At 34.0% G+C, this 16806-nt stretch overlaps 2 protein-coding genes across 5 annotated transcripts; one reads left to right on the plus strand and one right to left on the minus strand.

The window, feature by feature from the left end:
- Positions 1-581: 581 nt before the first annotated feature.
- Positions 582-3514, minus strand: LOC105203801. Its single transcript, XM_011172709.3, has 3 exons — positions 3323-3514; positions 2383-2527; positions 582-1020 (listed from the first exon to the last, which is right to left on the minus strand). Exons 2-3 carry the CDS (start codon positions 2446-2448, stop codon positions 685-687), a joined length of 402 nt encoding a protein of 133 aa, XP_011171011.1. The 5' UTR covers positions 2449-2527; positions 3323-3514; the 3' UTR covers positions 582-684.
- Positions 3515-4739: 1225 nt separating this feature from the next.
- Positions 4740-16655, plus strand: LOC105203802 (sodium/potassium-transporting ATPase subunit beta-1-interacting protein). Of its 4 annotated transcripts, none has more exons than XM_026135236.2 (7): positions 4749-5111; positions 6254-6391; positions 6609-6689; positions 6770-6961; positions 7069-7129; positions 8264-8297; positions 12761-12993. In XM_026135236.2, the coding sequence occupies exons 1-7, from the start codon at positions 5058-5060 to the stop codon at positions 12768-12770; spliced, it is 570 nt and encodes a 189-aa protein (XP_025991021.1). In that variant the 5' UTR covers positions 4749-5057; the 3' UTR covers positions 12771-12993. The 4 variants fall into 4 exon arrangements, with proteins under 4 accessions (XP_011171012.1, XP_011171013.1, XP_025991021.1 ...); XM_039450354.1 differs by lacking the exon at positions 12761-12993 and adding an exon at positions 8846-8976; XM_011172710.3 differs by lacking the exon at positions 8264-8297 and having other exon boundaries at positions 4740-5111; positions 12761-16655.
- Positions 16656-16806: the final 151 nt, after the last annotated feature.

Genomic DNA, 16806 nt, shown 5'->3' on the forward strand with positions numbered 1-16806 from the left:
AGTAAAGTTATTAATAAGAAATACTTTTAAGTTTTCGATTATTTCAAATAATATCTTGCCTTGGTAATATAATTTGTACATGGCATAAAAATCATTTTGTTAAAGTATTTAAAAATTAGTCCAGATACAAAGCTGAAAATAATTACGTTGGATCTTCTATGCAATTATATTGGACGTTCCAGCACTGGTTGCTGAAACGTCTAAAATTTTTGTATTATTATTATCATTTGCACCCTATAATTATTTTAATAATTTAATGTAATATATTATTTTTATCTCTGTAGCTGATCTAATTTTTACATAGTAGAAACATACTTTTTGTGATCTTATTTTTTTAACCAATCTGTCTTATATCTATCTTTACCATTTATATTATTTAATGTAATCCTAGATAAGTATTGCAAGTATCAACTTTTATTTTCGCAAATTTAAAGTTAATGAAGTCCCAATAATTTTTAATAAATTTAATTATATGACAGCAATTCTTATATATCGTTTCATATATATCCCACAAATTGAACATTACAATATCTCTTACAAAACTCAAAATAATGTCAAAATTATTAAATAAAAGTTAGCAAAGTAAATTTTTGTACATGTACTATACAATTTTGTAGTTTATTTGTAGAGAATTATTTTAACATTTAATTATTTCTTTTACTAATTGATATAAAGTGTAGCTTGTCAGTCCATAAAAACATTCGTCATTAAATCGTCATCAGGTAACAGGACGTCGTAATGACCATTTTCGGAGCATCCGGTGAACAGAAGCCTTGCAGTTTCGTAGCTGAAGTTCACACGATTGTGGAAGACCAACTTGAGTTCGTATCTGCCGGGTAGCTCACGATAAATTGAGAGATTCATGCGATAGAGCTTCGTGGCCACCGTGCACTCCAGCTCGCTGGCGAACGTGCCCACTAGGCTCATATAATCGTAATACTCTTGACGATCCGCAATGTTCCACTCGGCCATTACGAACGGACCGTACTCGTACCAATTGTCCTTAATGTGCTGCACAACCTGCCGAATGATCCATGGCTGTTATATACGGCGTCGTATATCAATTACTGCCGGAGTTTCTGTCAAGTTGATATCATAAAAAGTGACACTTAAGGGACAACAATGCACATGGCATCTATTCGATTTAACTAATTAAGCTTTACGTCACACGTTATAAAGGGGTTCTATTTTTAATTTCGACTCAATGCAACAGCGAAATTTTTCAGACATTTTTCATAAACATTTCAAATAAAAAGTAAAGTGTTTCATAAAAATTGCAAAATATCTGCAATATTTCTGAGGGAGATCTGGAATAGCAAAACATCCACGATACTTGAAATAATTGCTAAAAAATTATTCTGTAAAATTACCAAAAAAGTTTTTAAAATGGCTGAAATTATTTAGAAATATTGCTGACCGTAATCCACTAAATATAAAAAATTTAAATATCGTTTATAAAGTATTTTAACTTTATTTTTTAATAAATTAAAAAATGCGTACTTTAGAAACAATGTTTAAATTTATTATATTCAGAGTATTTTAAAATACAAAAAAAATTACAATAAAAATTATATATAAAATATAATTAGTGTTTTTATTATACGCTTTTATTCAACATTTGCGATCTAATGAATACGATAAATATAAAATTGATTTTTCTGAAATGTGTTTAAAATGAAGTTGAAATGTATATTCTGAATGAATATACATATAATATATATGATAATAATATTTAATTTTTGTAATTTTTGTAATTTCGGTATTTGTATCTTACTACGCAAAATAAAAATTTAAGATTTATATTTGAATAACATTCATTAACTTTCCTCTTTAAAAAAACTAAAAATAAACTTTTCTAAATAAAGAAACATAAAATCAAAGTATTTAGTCAAATGTAATTTGCTATTTAACGTACCATTACACTGCTATTCTGGTCGTGCGGCCTAATGTCATTGTCTCTTAGTCTAATTATACAAAACACGTACAATTGTATTAATTTGTTGTTCTGATATCACGAGTTATTCGAGCGAAGCAAAAAGTCATGACATAAAAATGAATCGTGATTAATCCATAAATTATTATTTTTATTTTTATTTTAATATCATGATGACTTTTTTGATTTTGCTTGGGTATGTTTTCTAATTTACTGCATATGTGACAGATTTTGGAAACACTCCTGTCGCAAAATTTTATATGACATTTCATAGAAACGTTATAAAATTGTTGCACATGTGAAATGTGAAAAGTTGAAACCTATTTGAAACTTTCTACAATAATTGGTGTTGTATGGGTTGTGATGAATCTTTGACATTTGCAATATTAGAACAGCAAATTTTATATTTATATATTTATAATATTTATATAACATGCAAAATGACTGACCATAGCTCGAAGCGATTGGTGTTCCTCCTCGTTCTGCCATAAAACGTAGCTGATCGCTCTGAACATGCAATTGCCATCCCCGTATATTTTGCGCACGCGAAACGTGCCTTCGTTACACCTTAATAGAGCCGTACCTTTGAGGGATCTAAAACATACGCATTATTGATTACGTACTTAATGCGTCTGTGCGATAAAATGATGCTTGTGTTGGCTGTATTCGCTAAACGAAAAGCAGCCTGAATAAATAAATTTTTAAATTCAATGAAAAGAAAGATTTCAATGTTGTGACTTTTGATTGGCGATACTTCCACCTAATCGAAGCAGCCATACTGTGACTGTGGTTTTTTACAAGGGTACGTTTCATTATTCACTCAGAATATTGAAAATTGTACATGTAACGTGAACTATAGATTTTTAGTACTCGCAGCAAATTTCAGAATGTAGCAATAGTTGACAATGATTAGATTAGAGCTGAATGATAGAACAGAATGATTACAATATGTCATTTAACTGTTTACATGATATTTTCAGTTATCATCATTCAATCAACACATTTATTCAATAAGAAAAAAACATAACAACTGCACGTGCATTAAGCAATATAGATCTTAATTTGACGGAGTGTGTACAGTGATGATCAGAACAGTTTCAACTTTTTTTCAATAAAATTTAGAACACAGCCTTGCTCCGCTTCGCATAAGCCAACGTAATTGCTTGAATCCATAGGTAAGAACTAGTTATGTTCAATCACTCGGTGAGCAGGCTGCATTCCGAAAACCATTGCAAAAAAACGTTGCAATTATTCTGCCTATCACTGTACATATATATATACGGAGTTTGATGAAATAGGAATGATCCAAATATGGCAGTGCTGGAGGTGGTGTCGAGAGTTCGAAATAGTTTCTCTCTTTATATAAGGACTCTACTGTTGACAAATTACCTTTTTTAGATGATCGAAAACGTTTGCTTCTACGCTTTCTGCAAGTGCACTTTGTAATTCGCGTTGAAATTTGTGCGCTGGAAACCCAAACACTGATTTGCCATGCAGAATCACGTTCGCTTGACTGAGTTTTTGAAAAATTGCCGAAGGAATCTCCTCGATCGAAGAAATGTTCTGTTCTTTTGAGATTATGTCCTTTCTCATTCTCGAGTAATGTGCGACGGTGATTCCAATCTTCTAAAAATATTAATCGCTATATAATTTCTTTATTGGAAAAATAAAATTTTAATACAACCAATCAGATTGAATAAAAACTTTATCGTATATAAAATAAGTTTTATTTTTTCGATAAAATAAATAAATGTTATTAAAAATATTACTTCAAATAATCACTATTTTTTAATTTTCTTATTATTTATTAACTATTAGCATTAAGTAAATAATAACTATTTTAGGCGAATTTTTATCAGCTTTGAAGACACGCATGCAGAAGTAAAGCCACCAGGAGCATGGATGATAAAGGGTTTTTAGTAGCTTCAACAGTTTTCTTGATGTTATGAAAGCTCAATTTGGCTTTACAGATCATAAGATCTTATAAGAAATAATTATCAACTATTCGTTCGTTGTCTACAGCAATATCTACATTGTGTTGTAATAAATAATTATTATGTAAATATTTTTGGAGTAAATCAGATACGTCTTGTACACATGTTTTGCTATTTGGACATTTCGCAACTTGACTTGAACGTAACAATTTATGATTATCGATTATCGAATATCGGTTTGTTCAATTACGTTTTGTAGAACTTTTTGCAATCAATAAGTTTTTGTAATAAAATTTTGGGAAGAGAAAGAAAAGAAGGTGCAAAAAGTAAATCAATAACAAACAGATTAAGAAAAATACAAAGTATATTTTTAAATAAATTTTAAAACTATTTAATAATATATTTTAAATAAATTTCTAATTAAATATATGTTGAGTAAATTAAGTGCTCAAATATTATTCGCAGTCAGTGCAAGAGTATTTAAATATTCGGGTCAATTATCCAGTACAAATCATTAGTTTTACTTCAAAGACGCATTCTTTCTCGATGGCGGGAAAATTCGTATTACAAGTTGGCACACCTGCTCCCAGTATCGTATCGATACCTTTCGACTTACACTTACAAATTTTTAACTTTTATTCTTTACATTTTTTTTTTAACACAAATATTTCTCATTATTGGGTCAGAATTCTACTTCTTTGCAACCGAATCCCTATCTTCTTTTCTTCTCGAGGACGTTGCATGCATATATTGTTCCTAATCGAATGGAATCGAACGGAACAGAAACTCAGAGCTCGTTTCGATTCGGTCTCGACAAAGCAACACGTTATTTCGTTACAGCTGCTGCCACAATGCTGTCGAGGGTGGGGATGTGAATTTCTTACACGTGCCACGGTGGTGGCAGTCGTTCGCCAACCGTGACAAAACGTGCGTGCTCCGGTTGCCTGGCTACGAGCGCACGGTGCATGCCGCACTTGCAGCAGCGCGGCACGCAGGCTCGCGCACCGTGAGCGATACCGCGCGGTGCAGGGAGGGTGGAGAAACGCAAGTGTTTCAGAGGAAGCGACGAGCGCGAGTAAAGCGAAAGATGGCGATGGCGCAGTAGTGATGCAGTGCGAGCGAGTGCCGTCGTTGTTTGCTCCGATCGTACCGCGCGTGATCGCTCGCTGAGCGGAGCGCGGCCAAATGACATGGGAATTTGCAGCAGAAGGCACTTTCTACTGACAATATGCAGCCTGCAACTAGTGAGTGCACGTTAATCCTCAAGCTGGTGTACGCCAGCTTTTCGTTCGACCGCGAGTTGTCCCACTATGAATTGTCATATACACATATATATATTACATATATACATGTATGTGTGCATGACTCTGTCCGTGTAGTGATTGAGTCACATATCTCTTCTTTTTTTCTCTTTGTGTAATCCATTGTATTGTATGATACGCGTTAGTCACGCTGTTTTGTTCGCCGACGCGTACTCGCATAGCGTCCATTGGGAGAGCCTCCGAGAAAGAGCCGTTACCACGTTTTTTCTTATCGCCTCGATTCGGACTCACGGATTATCGTATCGTTATATCACGTTGATCCGGGTTCGCGCGGTTTATCTATCGAGAAATTTCCTTAAAACGGATGCTCATATTACGATTCCGTTACGTCGCTTATTGGACGCCGCTCCGATGAATAATATTGAAGTAATTGCATTTAGATGCACTTTTTAAATGTATTCTAGCATGCTACGAGTGACTTGCTTTTCGTGTCAGGAATAAGAAAGTAAAGGTAATATGAGGCTAGGTAATATGAGAAGTGCTTCAGATTTCTTTTCTAAAATGTCAGGCTTTCTCCTCATTGGAATACTGCAATATTAAATTCTAATGTCTAAATGTAACGAGTTATAAATAGAGATACTGTATTTTATATGAACTGATAAATTGCAAATGTTGAAAATAAAGTGTTCTTTATTGCACAAAAGTTTGATAAATAAATTTAAAAGAAATTAATAAATATCGTATATTTGCGTATCGTTGGTTTATTATTTGGAAGACACACATTTGAATTGTACTTAATATTTCATAAAACATATTGATTTTTATTGAATTCTACCGTTTGAAACGAGAATATAAATTAAATCTTTTCACGAAGAAATATAATGTAAGCTAAGAGTTTTCGGACAACATCTTTCATATAAGCTATGCAGCGCCATCAAATGCTATGACTCAGAATGGCTAATTAACTGAGTATTTAGAACATAGGGCAATTGCCATAGATTAAGAACGCTCACAAAGGAATCAACAGGAATTGAGATGTTCGCCACTTATTATTTTGTCTACGCTTCATACTGAATGCTTATGCCTTGTGTTGTCTCTGTAACCTATTTCACTTTTGCTTTCAGATTACCACTATAGAACGACAAGTCTTCGACTTTTTGGGGTTTATGTGGGCCCCGATACTGGTCAACTTCTTCAACATCATCTTTGTAATTCTAGGATTCTTTGGGGCCTTTCAGTACAGACCTAAATATATCGTATCGGTGGGTAATTGTTCTTAACGTACAATTAAATAAAAAAAAAGATCTTTATAAGTTGTTTATTATATTTATTAAGATGAAAGTAATTTATATTCTGCGTTGTGCAAAAGCTCATTAAAACAAGCGAAGATATATATCTATACACACTTTTATTAATTTAATATACTTTTATTGAACTAATTATTTCTTTCTGGTAAAATAACTGCGATTTTTGTTTTAGTATTGTATATGGAATACAGTATGGCTAGGATGGAACATATTTATCATATGCTTTTACCTCAATGTAGGAATACTGGACAGAGTAAGCAAGAGAGTGCTTGTATAACATAATGTAATTTATTGTGTATGCAATAGACGTAATATTACAATTTTATTTTTTAGGATAGCGATATACTTAACCTTGGTACCGGTAGCTTTTCATGGTGGTATGTGAATGGACCAGGCTGCAAAGCTGTTTATGATGTGACGGAGCCAGAACTTTTTCGACCTGCACGACCTACTAATGTAACAGACTGCGTGCTGGATTACGAAGTGATAGAAATTTTACACGCCGCGACGCAATGTCTCCTAGGTGTAAGTGAAGAGTCAATTATCACATAATGCATTATTACAATGACTGCTTAGATTTTGTTATTGTTGTGTGCATTAGTTCCAAAGTTCAACTATTTTACATGTTCCAGTTTATGGCGATTGTCGGCGGAATTTGTCTCAGTAAAGTGTTCCTTGAGGAAGATGATAGCTGTGAGTATATTTAACAATCGTATTTTAAGTTTAAATGATTCATAATTTTTATTTAAAGTTATTCTAAGGAAGTTTCAAAAGAAGAATAAAGCAAACGGAAATTTTCTTATTGTGATGGTAATTTATTTATGTGCAGTTACATGTTTATTAACTACTTTTACAGATTTCTTTATTAGTAACTTTTGATTTACATTGAAACACCGAATTGTTGAATGTACTATTTAAAAAAATGATTAATATCTCAAATTAAATTAATGTAATTCTAAAATCTTTAGTAATAATGAGCAATTATTTTTTTCCTTTTTGCTAAATGTTTAAAGTCTTTTTGATCTATGTCTGAATTTTTTTTATATTATCTTTTACAAAAAGAATAATAAAGATGTATTAATATTAATTGAATTGTGATTAAGCTTTATTTTGCATAACAGCATTATCTTGCTTTTGAAACTTCCCTCACGTGTTAGATTGCAGTCGAGCATATTTAAGTTTCATACCTAAGATTTTAGTGAGATTGAATGCCTTTTAATATTTTAAAAGATATAATACTTGCTTGAAGTAAGAATTAATGATCTTTCACACTTTGCTGGTTTGTGGTTTATGATAAGCAATTGGGAACAGGTTGTGGTTATTATTAGAGCAGCACATTCGGTAAGAGAAAGAAATATGGAGGTATATCATTTTATAGATGTTCAGAGAAGTTAAAAGTGATATATGTATAAGTCATTATATTTTTATTTATTTCTCATAATTGATTCTTAATTTAAATATTTTAGCGATAGTTAGATAATTATAAGAACACACATGAGATTAATTAATTCTTTATTTATTTTTCTGTGTAAACTGAGTATATTTTGAAAAACGCAAGAGCTATATTAGTCTTATATAAGCGTGCTAGAGTTTCATTATTAGGCTTTATTTATATTCTTTGTATATACGTTCCTAATTGCACAATAATGTATACTTCAAATTTACACCAAAATATCAGGAATTTAAATTATCACCGCTAGAGCACATTTTTTCAACTTTAATTAGTAATAAGAAATTAGATAAATGATATCTTTGATAGTCACTAAAATTACGTATAAGTACCCGCGATTATTTATTATTGCTTGAAAAGAGGGTTATCGGTTACAGTTGATTTCATTGGTGGATTTGATCCTCCATTTTGGTAAGTCGGCTTAATCATGTTCATCAATTGCACGCCATACGTATTATATATTTATCTGTATATCTTTTGGCACGAGTAAATAATTTTTTATTATATATCATCATGTGGAGCTGTAGAATGTAAATTAAGTTTGGTTATGTAACGACGTAAAACTTTTTGCATCTTGAGACAATTCGTATCTACTATTATTGTTGTAATTACACGATATTGCTCAAATAGCGTTTCTTTACCTTCGCATGAACGGAATGATGTTGTGTCTTAATATAGAGTACGATATAATAATTATCTCTTTTTTTAGCGAATGTTATAAATGCAATTGCGAAGGCAGAGAAAAATGAAGTAGACTATAGGGCCAAATGTTGCAATCAAAGATATCGCGATAGGACGTTTCTTCTTCGGTGAAGAGCGTTTGGCTGTAACTTAATGACGATGTCACTCGTCGCGTATTCGCTTCTTCGATTGATTCGTTAACGCATTATGCTTAACTCTCTCCGGCTCGTCGTCAGCGGACCTCATCTAATACGATGGATTCTTGAATGACATTTCAGTTGACTTTGTCGGAGGTGATGACTTCGGGTTGGCAGGCCACACGCCGTTGCATCCTATGTACGTTAGCTACTCGGCTCTTCCACCGCCCGCCTACTCCCTCAAAAATTCCGCTCAAAATAATTACCCGACCGGCACGGCTAGCTCACATCAATCCGCCCATCGCGACCCGAGCTTTCCGAAACGCAGCGGCCAGAAGCTGCTGGGCGGCGGTTCCGCGCGCGGCAAAGGCAACGCCGTTGTCGGTCTCAAGAACGACACGGTCCGTAGTAACGGTAGTCGCTCGTCCAGCCGTGATTTTCAAAAAGTAGACTACTCGGTCGACTACCTGAATCCGGTGGATCACTTGCAGCGGCCCGTGTCGCCCGCGTACGACGAGTACGACTCGTTGGACAGCGCCACTAAGCTGCGATATCAGAAAAACAGGTTGTACTTCCCGCAGTCGGCGAAGTACAGCCCGGTCGCGCGTATCAAGTGCCGTCAGGTCGCGGCGAGGCAGGCCAGGAACAACCCTGTCAAACCCCGCGTCTTTATCGATCACGTGCGCGATCAGCCGCTGCGATCGTTTTACTCCGATCCACGATTGGCCATTGATCAGGCCGCCGATCAGTCGTCGGGCGAGCACGACAGGTCGTCGTCTCGGTCGAAACGAGAAAGCCGACCGTTGTCCCTGTACGCGAGTAACTTCTGAAGCTGAATCTTCCGCTTTTACACCGCGACTACCCGAAGTACTTGTAAATCAAAGTCGATGACATTCTCTTCGATCGGCAGATAAAATTGTCCGCGCAAGTTCTTGTTTTCTGCTCTCTTATAGCGAGAAGAGTAACGGAAGTTGTATAGCTTACGCGAACTTCAATGCTACCGCGTATGGCGTCTATTTGCGCGGTACGTGAAACGTTATAATTCCTATACTTGCCAAACAGATAGAGAACAATTAGTCTAGCTAGCCTCTAGATGCCTTTTTCCCTCTAACTATTTTTGTTGCTCTAAATTGCGAGTCGTATGTTTTTTTTATATAACATTAAACATTTTTTTTTTACATAACATTACATAATATTATTTATTGATAATGTTCTTCGTGTTTTACATCGACTGACGCACTGAGGAAAAAAAGTTGTGAATTTGAAGTTCTGCAACTTGATTAAATTTCTTCCGTTCAAGTATTTATCTATTTAACTTAAATACTCTTGAAGAAATTTAATCGAGTTGCAAAATTTTATCGAGTAAACATATTTTTCCCTGTGCACGTCGAGCTGTGTGTGTTCAATAGCGTTTGTTCGTTCGTACGAACGATCGATGCAGTGTGACTTACCTACTAATTCATAAATGTTGCATATTTATATGTGGGATGATTTGGAACTACCCTCCTCTCTCTCTTTGTTAAAAACACTAATAATTCGCATACAAATAAATGATTAAAATAAGATAAATCGATGTGCTGTAACGGCGCTGGATAGTATCAATTTTGAACTAATGCTATCACTGGCCATTACCTGGCCCATAAGATTAATGGGGAGAGTGTGAGAAGTCAGAAAAGATGTTACTAATTTATACACATTTATTTGTATAGAAAGAAAGTTAAGAGGAGTGGATGACAAACGTGAATCATCTTTGTACATGATTCATTCACACGTATTGCTCGTGTTCCGCGCATAAATTGACGAATACGCCTTGATATATTTACTGTGATATGTATAGAAACTGTTAAGATTACGCGAAATATTTATCGTTTTATAAATATACGAGATTTGCTTAGCGATATCTCGAAAGTTGTACGCATTGGGAGATTTGAATGCACGCTACGTAAAGAAGAGCATTGGTAAACGCCACAGCATGACGTGGAACCTATTATTTAGGCGTGAAATTATATCTGTAGCTTTATCAGTTTCCTTTTAAGTACAGAAATCTTGACAGAAACTTCAACGTTTTTTTTTGCAGTAGTATTATTTCTAGATTTTTCCTGTGTCCAAGATATTAATACGTTTCTATAGAACTCTTTGCAGTGTGCTACGTGTATGCACATGGATAGGGGCTTTAAGCTGGTACTCTGTGAAACGACTAGACTGCATTTCATTAGTTTATTTTATAGCTGTGGGTTCGACCCGGTGCTACGAAGAGTTTTTCTTTTTTTATTGTAGAATATTTAAAGGAACTTAAACACAGGGAAGCGCGCATGTCACGATTTCCCTTTGTTTAGTAGTGCATGTAGTAGAGTGGTTTCCTTCTTTTTTTTTTCAATTTAGTAGAGTCGAATATTTTAATCCCTGAAACCCCTTCGTATTTGTTTTTTTCGTAAAAAAAGCATCTAAATGTATTTGAATGTATTGATTAAATTTCGCTGTTATGTATGGGTACACATAATTGAGATTTATTTACGCATAAAGATATTTATGGCAATACGTTTATGAAAAAAAAATCTTATCCGTTTTGTGACATTTCACATGTGAATGACTGATTTTCTGCGTTATGTTATAATTTAAGAAGAAATCTGAAGTGACACCAGGAAAAATATTTAGCAGATTATTATATGAGCTTTTGGTGTGAAAAGTAGTTAACATGTAGCTAAATATACTGATCAAAAAGAAAAAAAGACTGCTGAAGGAGAAATAGATATATATTTTAATACAGCTTAAATTTTATACAGGAGAAAATACATAATGATCATTATATTTATATTTATGTAAATTAGGTAACTTTTCTAGAGTAATACAGATTTGTAACATGCCACATTGTTTTTATTATATAGCTATTACCAGTTACATATAATTTCAAATACACGATATATTTTATTTATAGAGATGATACAGGTGAAAGTTACATATTAATTTTTTTGTGCGTAATATATTGTACATATTTATTTTTGCATAGTACTTATGTAAAATAATCAGACGACAAACAAATTTATTTATTAAATACATAAAACTTGTTTATATTTGGATGGCAAATTTATTTATTAGATATAAAATATTACTATTCCTTTACATTAGACATGGATTTACATTAGACATGGACAAACAATCTTTCTGAAGAAAATCGGAGTGAAGAGAAACCTCGAATATATGGCGCATAATTTTTTTGTCACTTCAGATTTTGGCTGCGTTCCGTTGTACACCGCTGGTGAAAATCTATAGTTCACGTTACTATGGATTTTCAGTACTGGCAGTGTATATTGGAACACGGCTTCAATATTTCTAATCAAGTACAGTCTCTATCGAGCATCTCTCAAGTTTGTACAGAATATTTATATTTTTTTTTTAAGATCGTCATAATCAGTTTTGTATTTAATCACTGTATCACGTTTATTTACTTTGGTGCAGTTATGCATTAATTGGGAACAATAAACATGCAATGCCGCTATTCGCTTGCTTTTTTATTTATTAACCCTTCACTTTTCTTTCTTTTCCTTTTCTAACAATTTCCTTCTGTGCGGTTTCTGGGGAATCTTTCTTCATTTTTTTTTCTTCATTTCTTAGTTGTCATTTACTTTCTGGTTCTGAATTTAGTTTCTTTAAAAATTGTTGAGATATTTGAGCACAAATATTACGTTGTTCTAGGAAGATAATTTTGATTAGAGAATTTATTATCATTCTCAATTATTTACTGAAAAAGTGAACAAAAATTGAAGTTTTAGCACATAAATATATTTATAATTAAAACAGTATTAAAGCTGCTATTTAAATCCTTTCAAAATAAAATAAACGTGAATTAACAAGAAAACAGTTTAATTAAAGAATAGAAATAAATAGTCTCGTCATCTTAACAAAATGACGAATTCTGTTCACTTTTCATATTCTTAACGTGTATCGTTCAATCAGCGTTCATCAATCATTCTATTTTGAATGGACAAATAAAAAAGGAGTTGGGTTGACCGCACCGCAGAATCTGATTGCCTCTTTCTTTCTTTGTTTCCTTGACAGTACGAACTAAACGAAAGAAGAAGCAGCCGCGGCCGCTGTACAGCATCGAGTACTCGCAGCCCGAACCGCCGGTGCAGGATGACAGCGTGTCGCCGAAGCCGATGACGCCGCGCCGGGTGAAACGACGTTCCGTGATCTCGCGGGACGGCACGCGGCGTTCCAGCACGCGGCGCAGCTCGGTGCGGCAGTCGCGACGTAAGAACCCGGTGAACCGCATCATGGACCACCAGGAGAGTCTTTACGCTAACACGATCACACCGTGCATCGGCAACCTGACGAACCAGAACGTCAGCACGCTGTCGCATGGCACGCTCAACTATGACCGGATCGCGGTCGGTTGGGATCGTGAGCGGAACGCTGACCGGAACTGGCAGCCGGAGGCGGTGAACATTGCGGTGTCGTCGCCGAACCTGTGGTCACCGGCCACCCAGGACTCCTCCAACAATTATTCCTCGAACGCTTCGACCGGCTTCCCGGCCGGTCAGAGTCCTCCCGCTAATTGGGACCAACATCCGACCACCAGTTCGACTCGCAACCTCACCGACAACTGGCAAGCGTCGCCGGGCGAGCTGAAACCGATGCAGTGGCACGGTCAGAGCAACCCTACGTTCCAGCAGACCAGCACGCAGAGCCTGAACGGCGAGGACATGGATGAGCTGTATAGCAATCGACCGGCTAGCGCTAGGTCCAGCTACAGTAATTATCACGGTGTCAGGGCGACGCCGCAGGTTCCCAATCGCACCGACGTTGTCAGACAGAGTCAGCGACAGTTCGTGCTGAGCGGACCGCCCGCTTATCAGGATACTGTGATCTGACGATGAAGCGACTTGGGGAAGCCTCAGGGTTACACCTCGCGTTGACGGCGATGCCGAGAGATAATGAATTGCAAGCGATTAAATTGGTCTCTTACACAATCGTCTGCTATCTGTCAGAGATACAGTAAGTGAGATAATTGATCATAGGTAGAATGTGTGATAACGTTCATCCTCGAGAATATAAATGAAAATGGCATATTTTTGATAGCGCTAGTCGCGCATGCGATGCCTTCGATTCAAAGAAAGAGAAAATAACAAAGATTTAAAGAAATCGCAGCGATGTAATACCTAACGTATTACTTTCCTATCATCGGCGTTTCAAGATGTAATAATTTCAAACGGTTGTTTTAACTGTCTCATTAATTACATCACAGTTAAAGCGGTTGTTTGACAGTATCTGGAACTCGTGACGGGAAAAGGAACTAACAATAAGCATCGGGATTTCACCGATTTTAGAGCTTTACTCGACACCCATGGATGCGACAGATCTCTACTAGTGTTGCATCGTATAGTGTATAAAAAGTAAAAGTAACGTTTATAGGCAACTTTACTTGAAGACTCGAAGAGCAATTGTTCGCTCTCTTTGGTCGTTTCGCAATATTATGTTAGAAATATCCAAGTGGTATACGTTTGCATCATTGCCGATTTAGTTTAGATGATAATCGACGGTAAATCTGTACAGTTGACGTGATATGGGATTTTATCTTGAGAACGGCGTAAGTTAGCTTTTAGATAATCTTTACAGTTAACTCGATTCAATGCCCAGATCTTGCAATACGTAAGGTACTTAAGCTGAATAAGGTCTACTTAATTTATTTTATATTTTACAAACTTTATTAGATAGCGTTTAAAAAGAATAGAATTTTAAAAACTGTATTTTTGAAGGCTCTCTTCAATTTTGAACACCCAAGAAAGAATAGCGTTTAGATTAAAAGTATTAACTTTTCAAGCGGTAAAGGATATTTTAGCTTTAAACAGTTTAATATTTTAAATCTAAACACCGCTTGGGAGTAAAAATATTTTTAAGTATTTATGAAGTGAAAATAGAAATAAAACGTTTTAAAATCTTAAAATAAAACACTTTCCTTTTGAATGTAAAGTTTTTAAGAAACAAAGATAAAAGAAAGTTTAAAAAATAAATTATGTAAGCCTTATTCAGTTCAGATACTTTACATTAAACTTACGTTACTTACAAGGTAGACACTGAAGATTGCCTTCACTCTCAGGATTGATCTATTTGACTGATGTGTACTTAAGAATTTTAAAGCAGATCAAAATCTTACAATTAACAGCGTTAGAATTTTTACGCGACATACTTCCTTTTATTTCTCTTTTCTCGTTGTTAAAAGGTTTCTTAGAAACTCTACACATTTATCATTCTCATCCTATTTATATCATAGAATTAAGAATCTTCTTGTTGTACGCATAAAATCAAAAACTTTCTCATCGCATTATATGTATATATAGATTTATAATCTTTTATCTCGAAAGCGTATTATCGACAACACTATACAATCACTCAATTTTATTTATAATTGTTTTTCTAAGTGCGACCAGCGACTTAAGCTATTTTTAAATGGCAATACGAAATAAACAAAATATTCGCCTTTGTAAGATGTTTGCGATATTTTTGAGTCAACTTTTTACACGATTTGTACACGATTTGTATTTGGACATTTAAGTGTATGTTCGAGCATACACGGCTATGCTGTAGTCTTCCAAATCTTAGAAGATAAAAATTAATGCGATACACCTTTGAGTGCATTAGCGACTGATATTAAACTCATAGAATAGTAATGATGTACAATACTATACCGCGTGCAATACTACGCGTATGAAATACAATATCAGTGTACACATTTGTATAATGTTACGAAATCTCTGGCGAAAATGTTTTTTAGAATTCTTTGTATGATTTTATAACATTTTAGAAATTTTCTCAGATTTTTGTAATATAAATTGAAGCATTCAAAAGTGTGTTGAGGGAAAGTCTATATCTTGTCTAAAATTTTTTTTACACATGTATGATTTCTGAAATATTCTAAGATTTTCTCTATAATTTTTTATTTTTAAATTTTTAAAGAAAATTTATAAAATTTGAAGAAAAGTTTAAAGTATTTTTTTTTAATTTTTATGAATTTAAAGTATAAAATATTCTTAAAAGCATTGCGAAACATATGAGCATGTTTTTCACTAGGGATACTACAATTATATGATATTCGTATATTCCGCTGAGAAATTAAAATTAACTTTAATGCGCCTAAGCTAATTCCATTTAAATTACGTGTATATCATTTTCAAATACTCTTATCTGTAGGATTTTGATAGAAAATTTGAACTTTTCTAGAGTGCCAAAAGTCATTTTACTAATAAAATTTTAACTTACTTTCACTACCTACTGTCATAAAAAGACGGTGATTATCAAAACAATAAATTAAGATTTTTTAAATTACTTTATTAATTAAGGAAATTTGGCAAAATAAGCTTTTCTTCGTCTATTAATTATATATCACCTTTTTTATTGTTTATATCTTTCATGCTGTAAGTGTTGGCTCGTAATAAGTGCGTCGAGAATTAGGGAGAGGAGATAGAAACCAAAGTATTAAATATCAATGTACGAGTAAGATCGATCAATTTTAAAACTGCCTCACTCCTGTTCTGATTATTGTACAATCTAGAATTAATTCTGAGACTTGGGTCAAATAAAACGCAAGTGAGTTACTTTATTCTGGTTACTTATAAGAATCTTATAGTTTTCTAATTACGCGTTAAGTGAACGATTACACTTACAAATGTAGTAGAATAGCTTCAGGGCAGCTACGTTATCGATCGCAAAGCACATATAGCGTAATTATATCGTTGCACTTTGTTTCATTGAAATGACTTCTCGTATGTCAGTTCGCATTACATATCACATCATGCAATTTTTATTGATGGAAATTTGATGTAATAATTGTTTGGATTACATGCATTATTCAATATAAGAGATCACATTCGAGATTTATAGTTATTATATAATATATTATATTATTGTGTAACACAATTGCAAGACAATAAACGATAAATGTTCATTATCCTAATTTAGTAATCCGTAATTAAGCCTTTATTCAAAATATATCCTATCTATGTATTTAGAATTTAATATTATATAAAAAATATATATATTTTTATTGTATTTAAAATCCTTAAATTATTTGAGTTAAACAGAGTTATTAAATAATTAATGTTTAT

Source organism: Solenopsis invicta, chromosome 6, assembly GCF_016802725.1.
Source record: "Solenopsis invicta isolate M01_SB chromosome 6, UNIL_Sinv_3.0, whole genome shotgun sequence".
Taxonomy (NCBI): domain Eukaryota; kingdom Metazoa; phylum Arthropoda; class Insecta; order Hymenoptera; family Formicidae; genus Solenopsis; species Solenopsis invicta.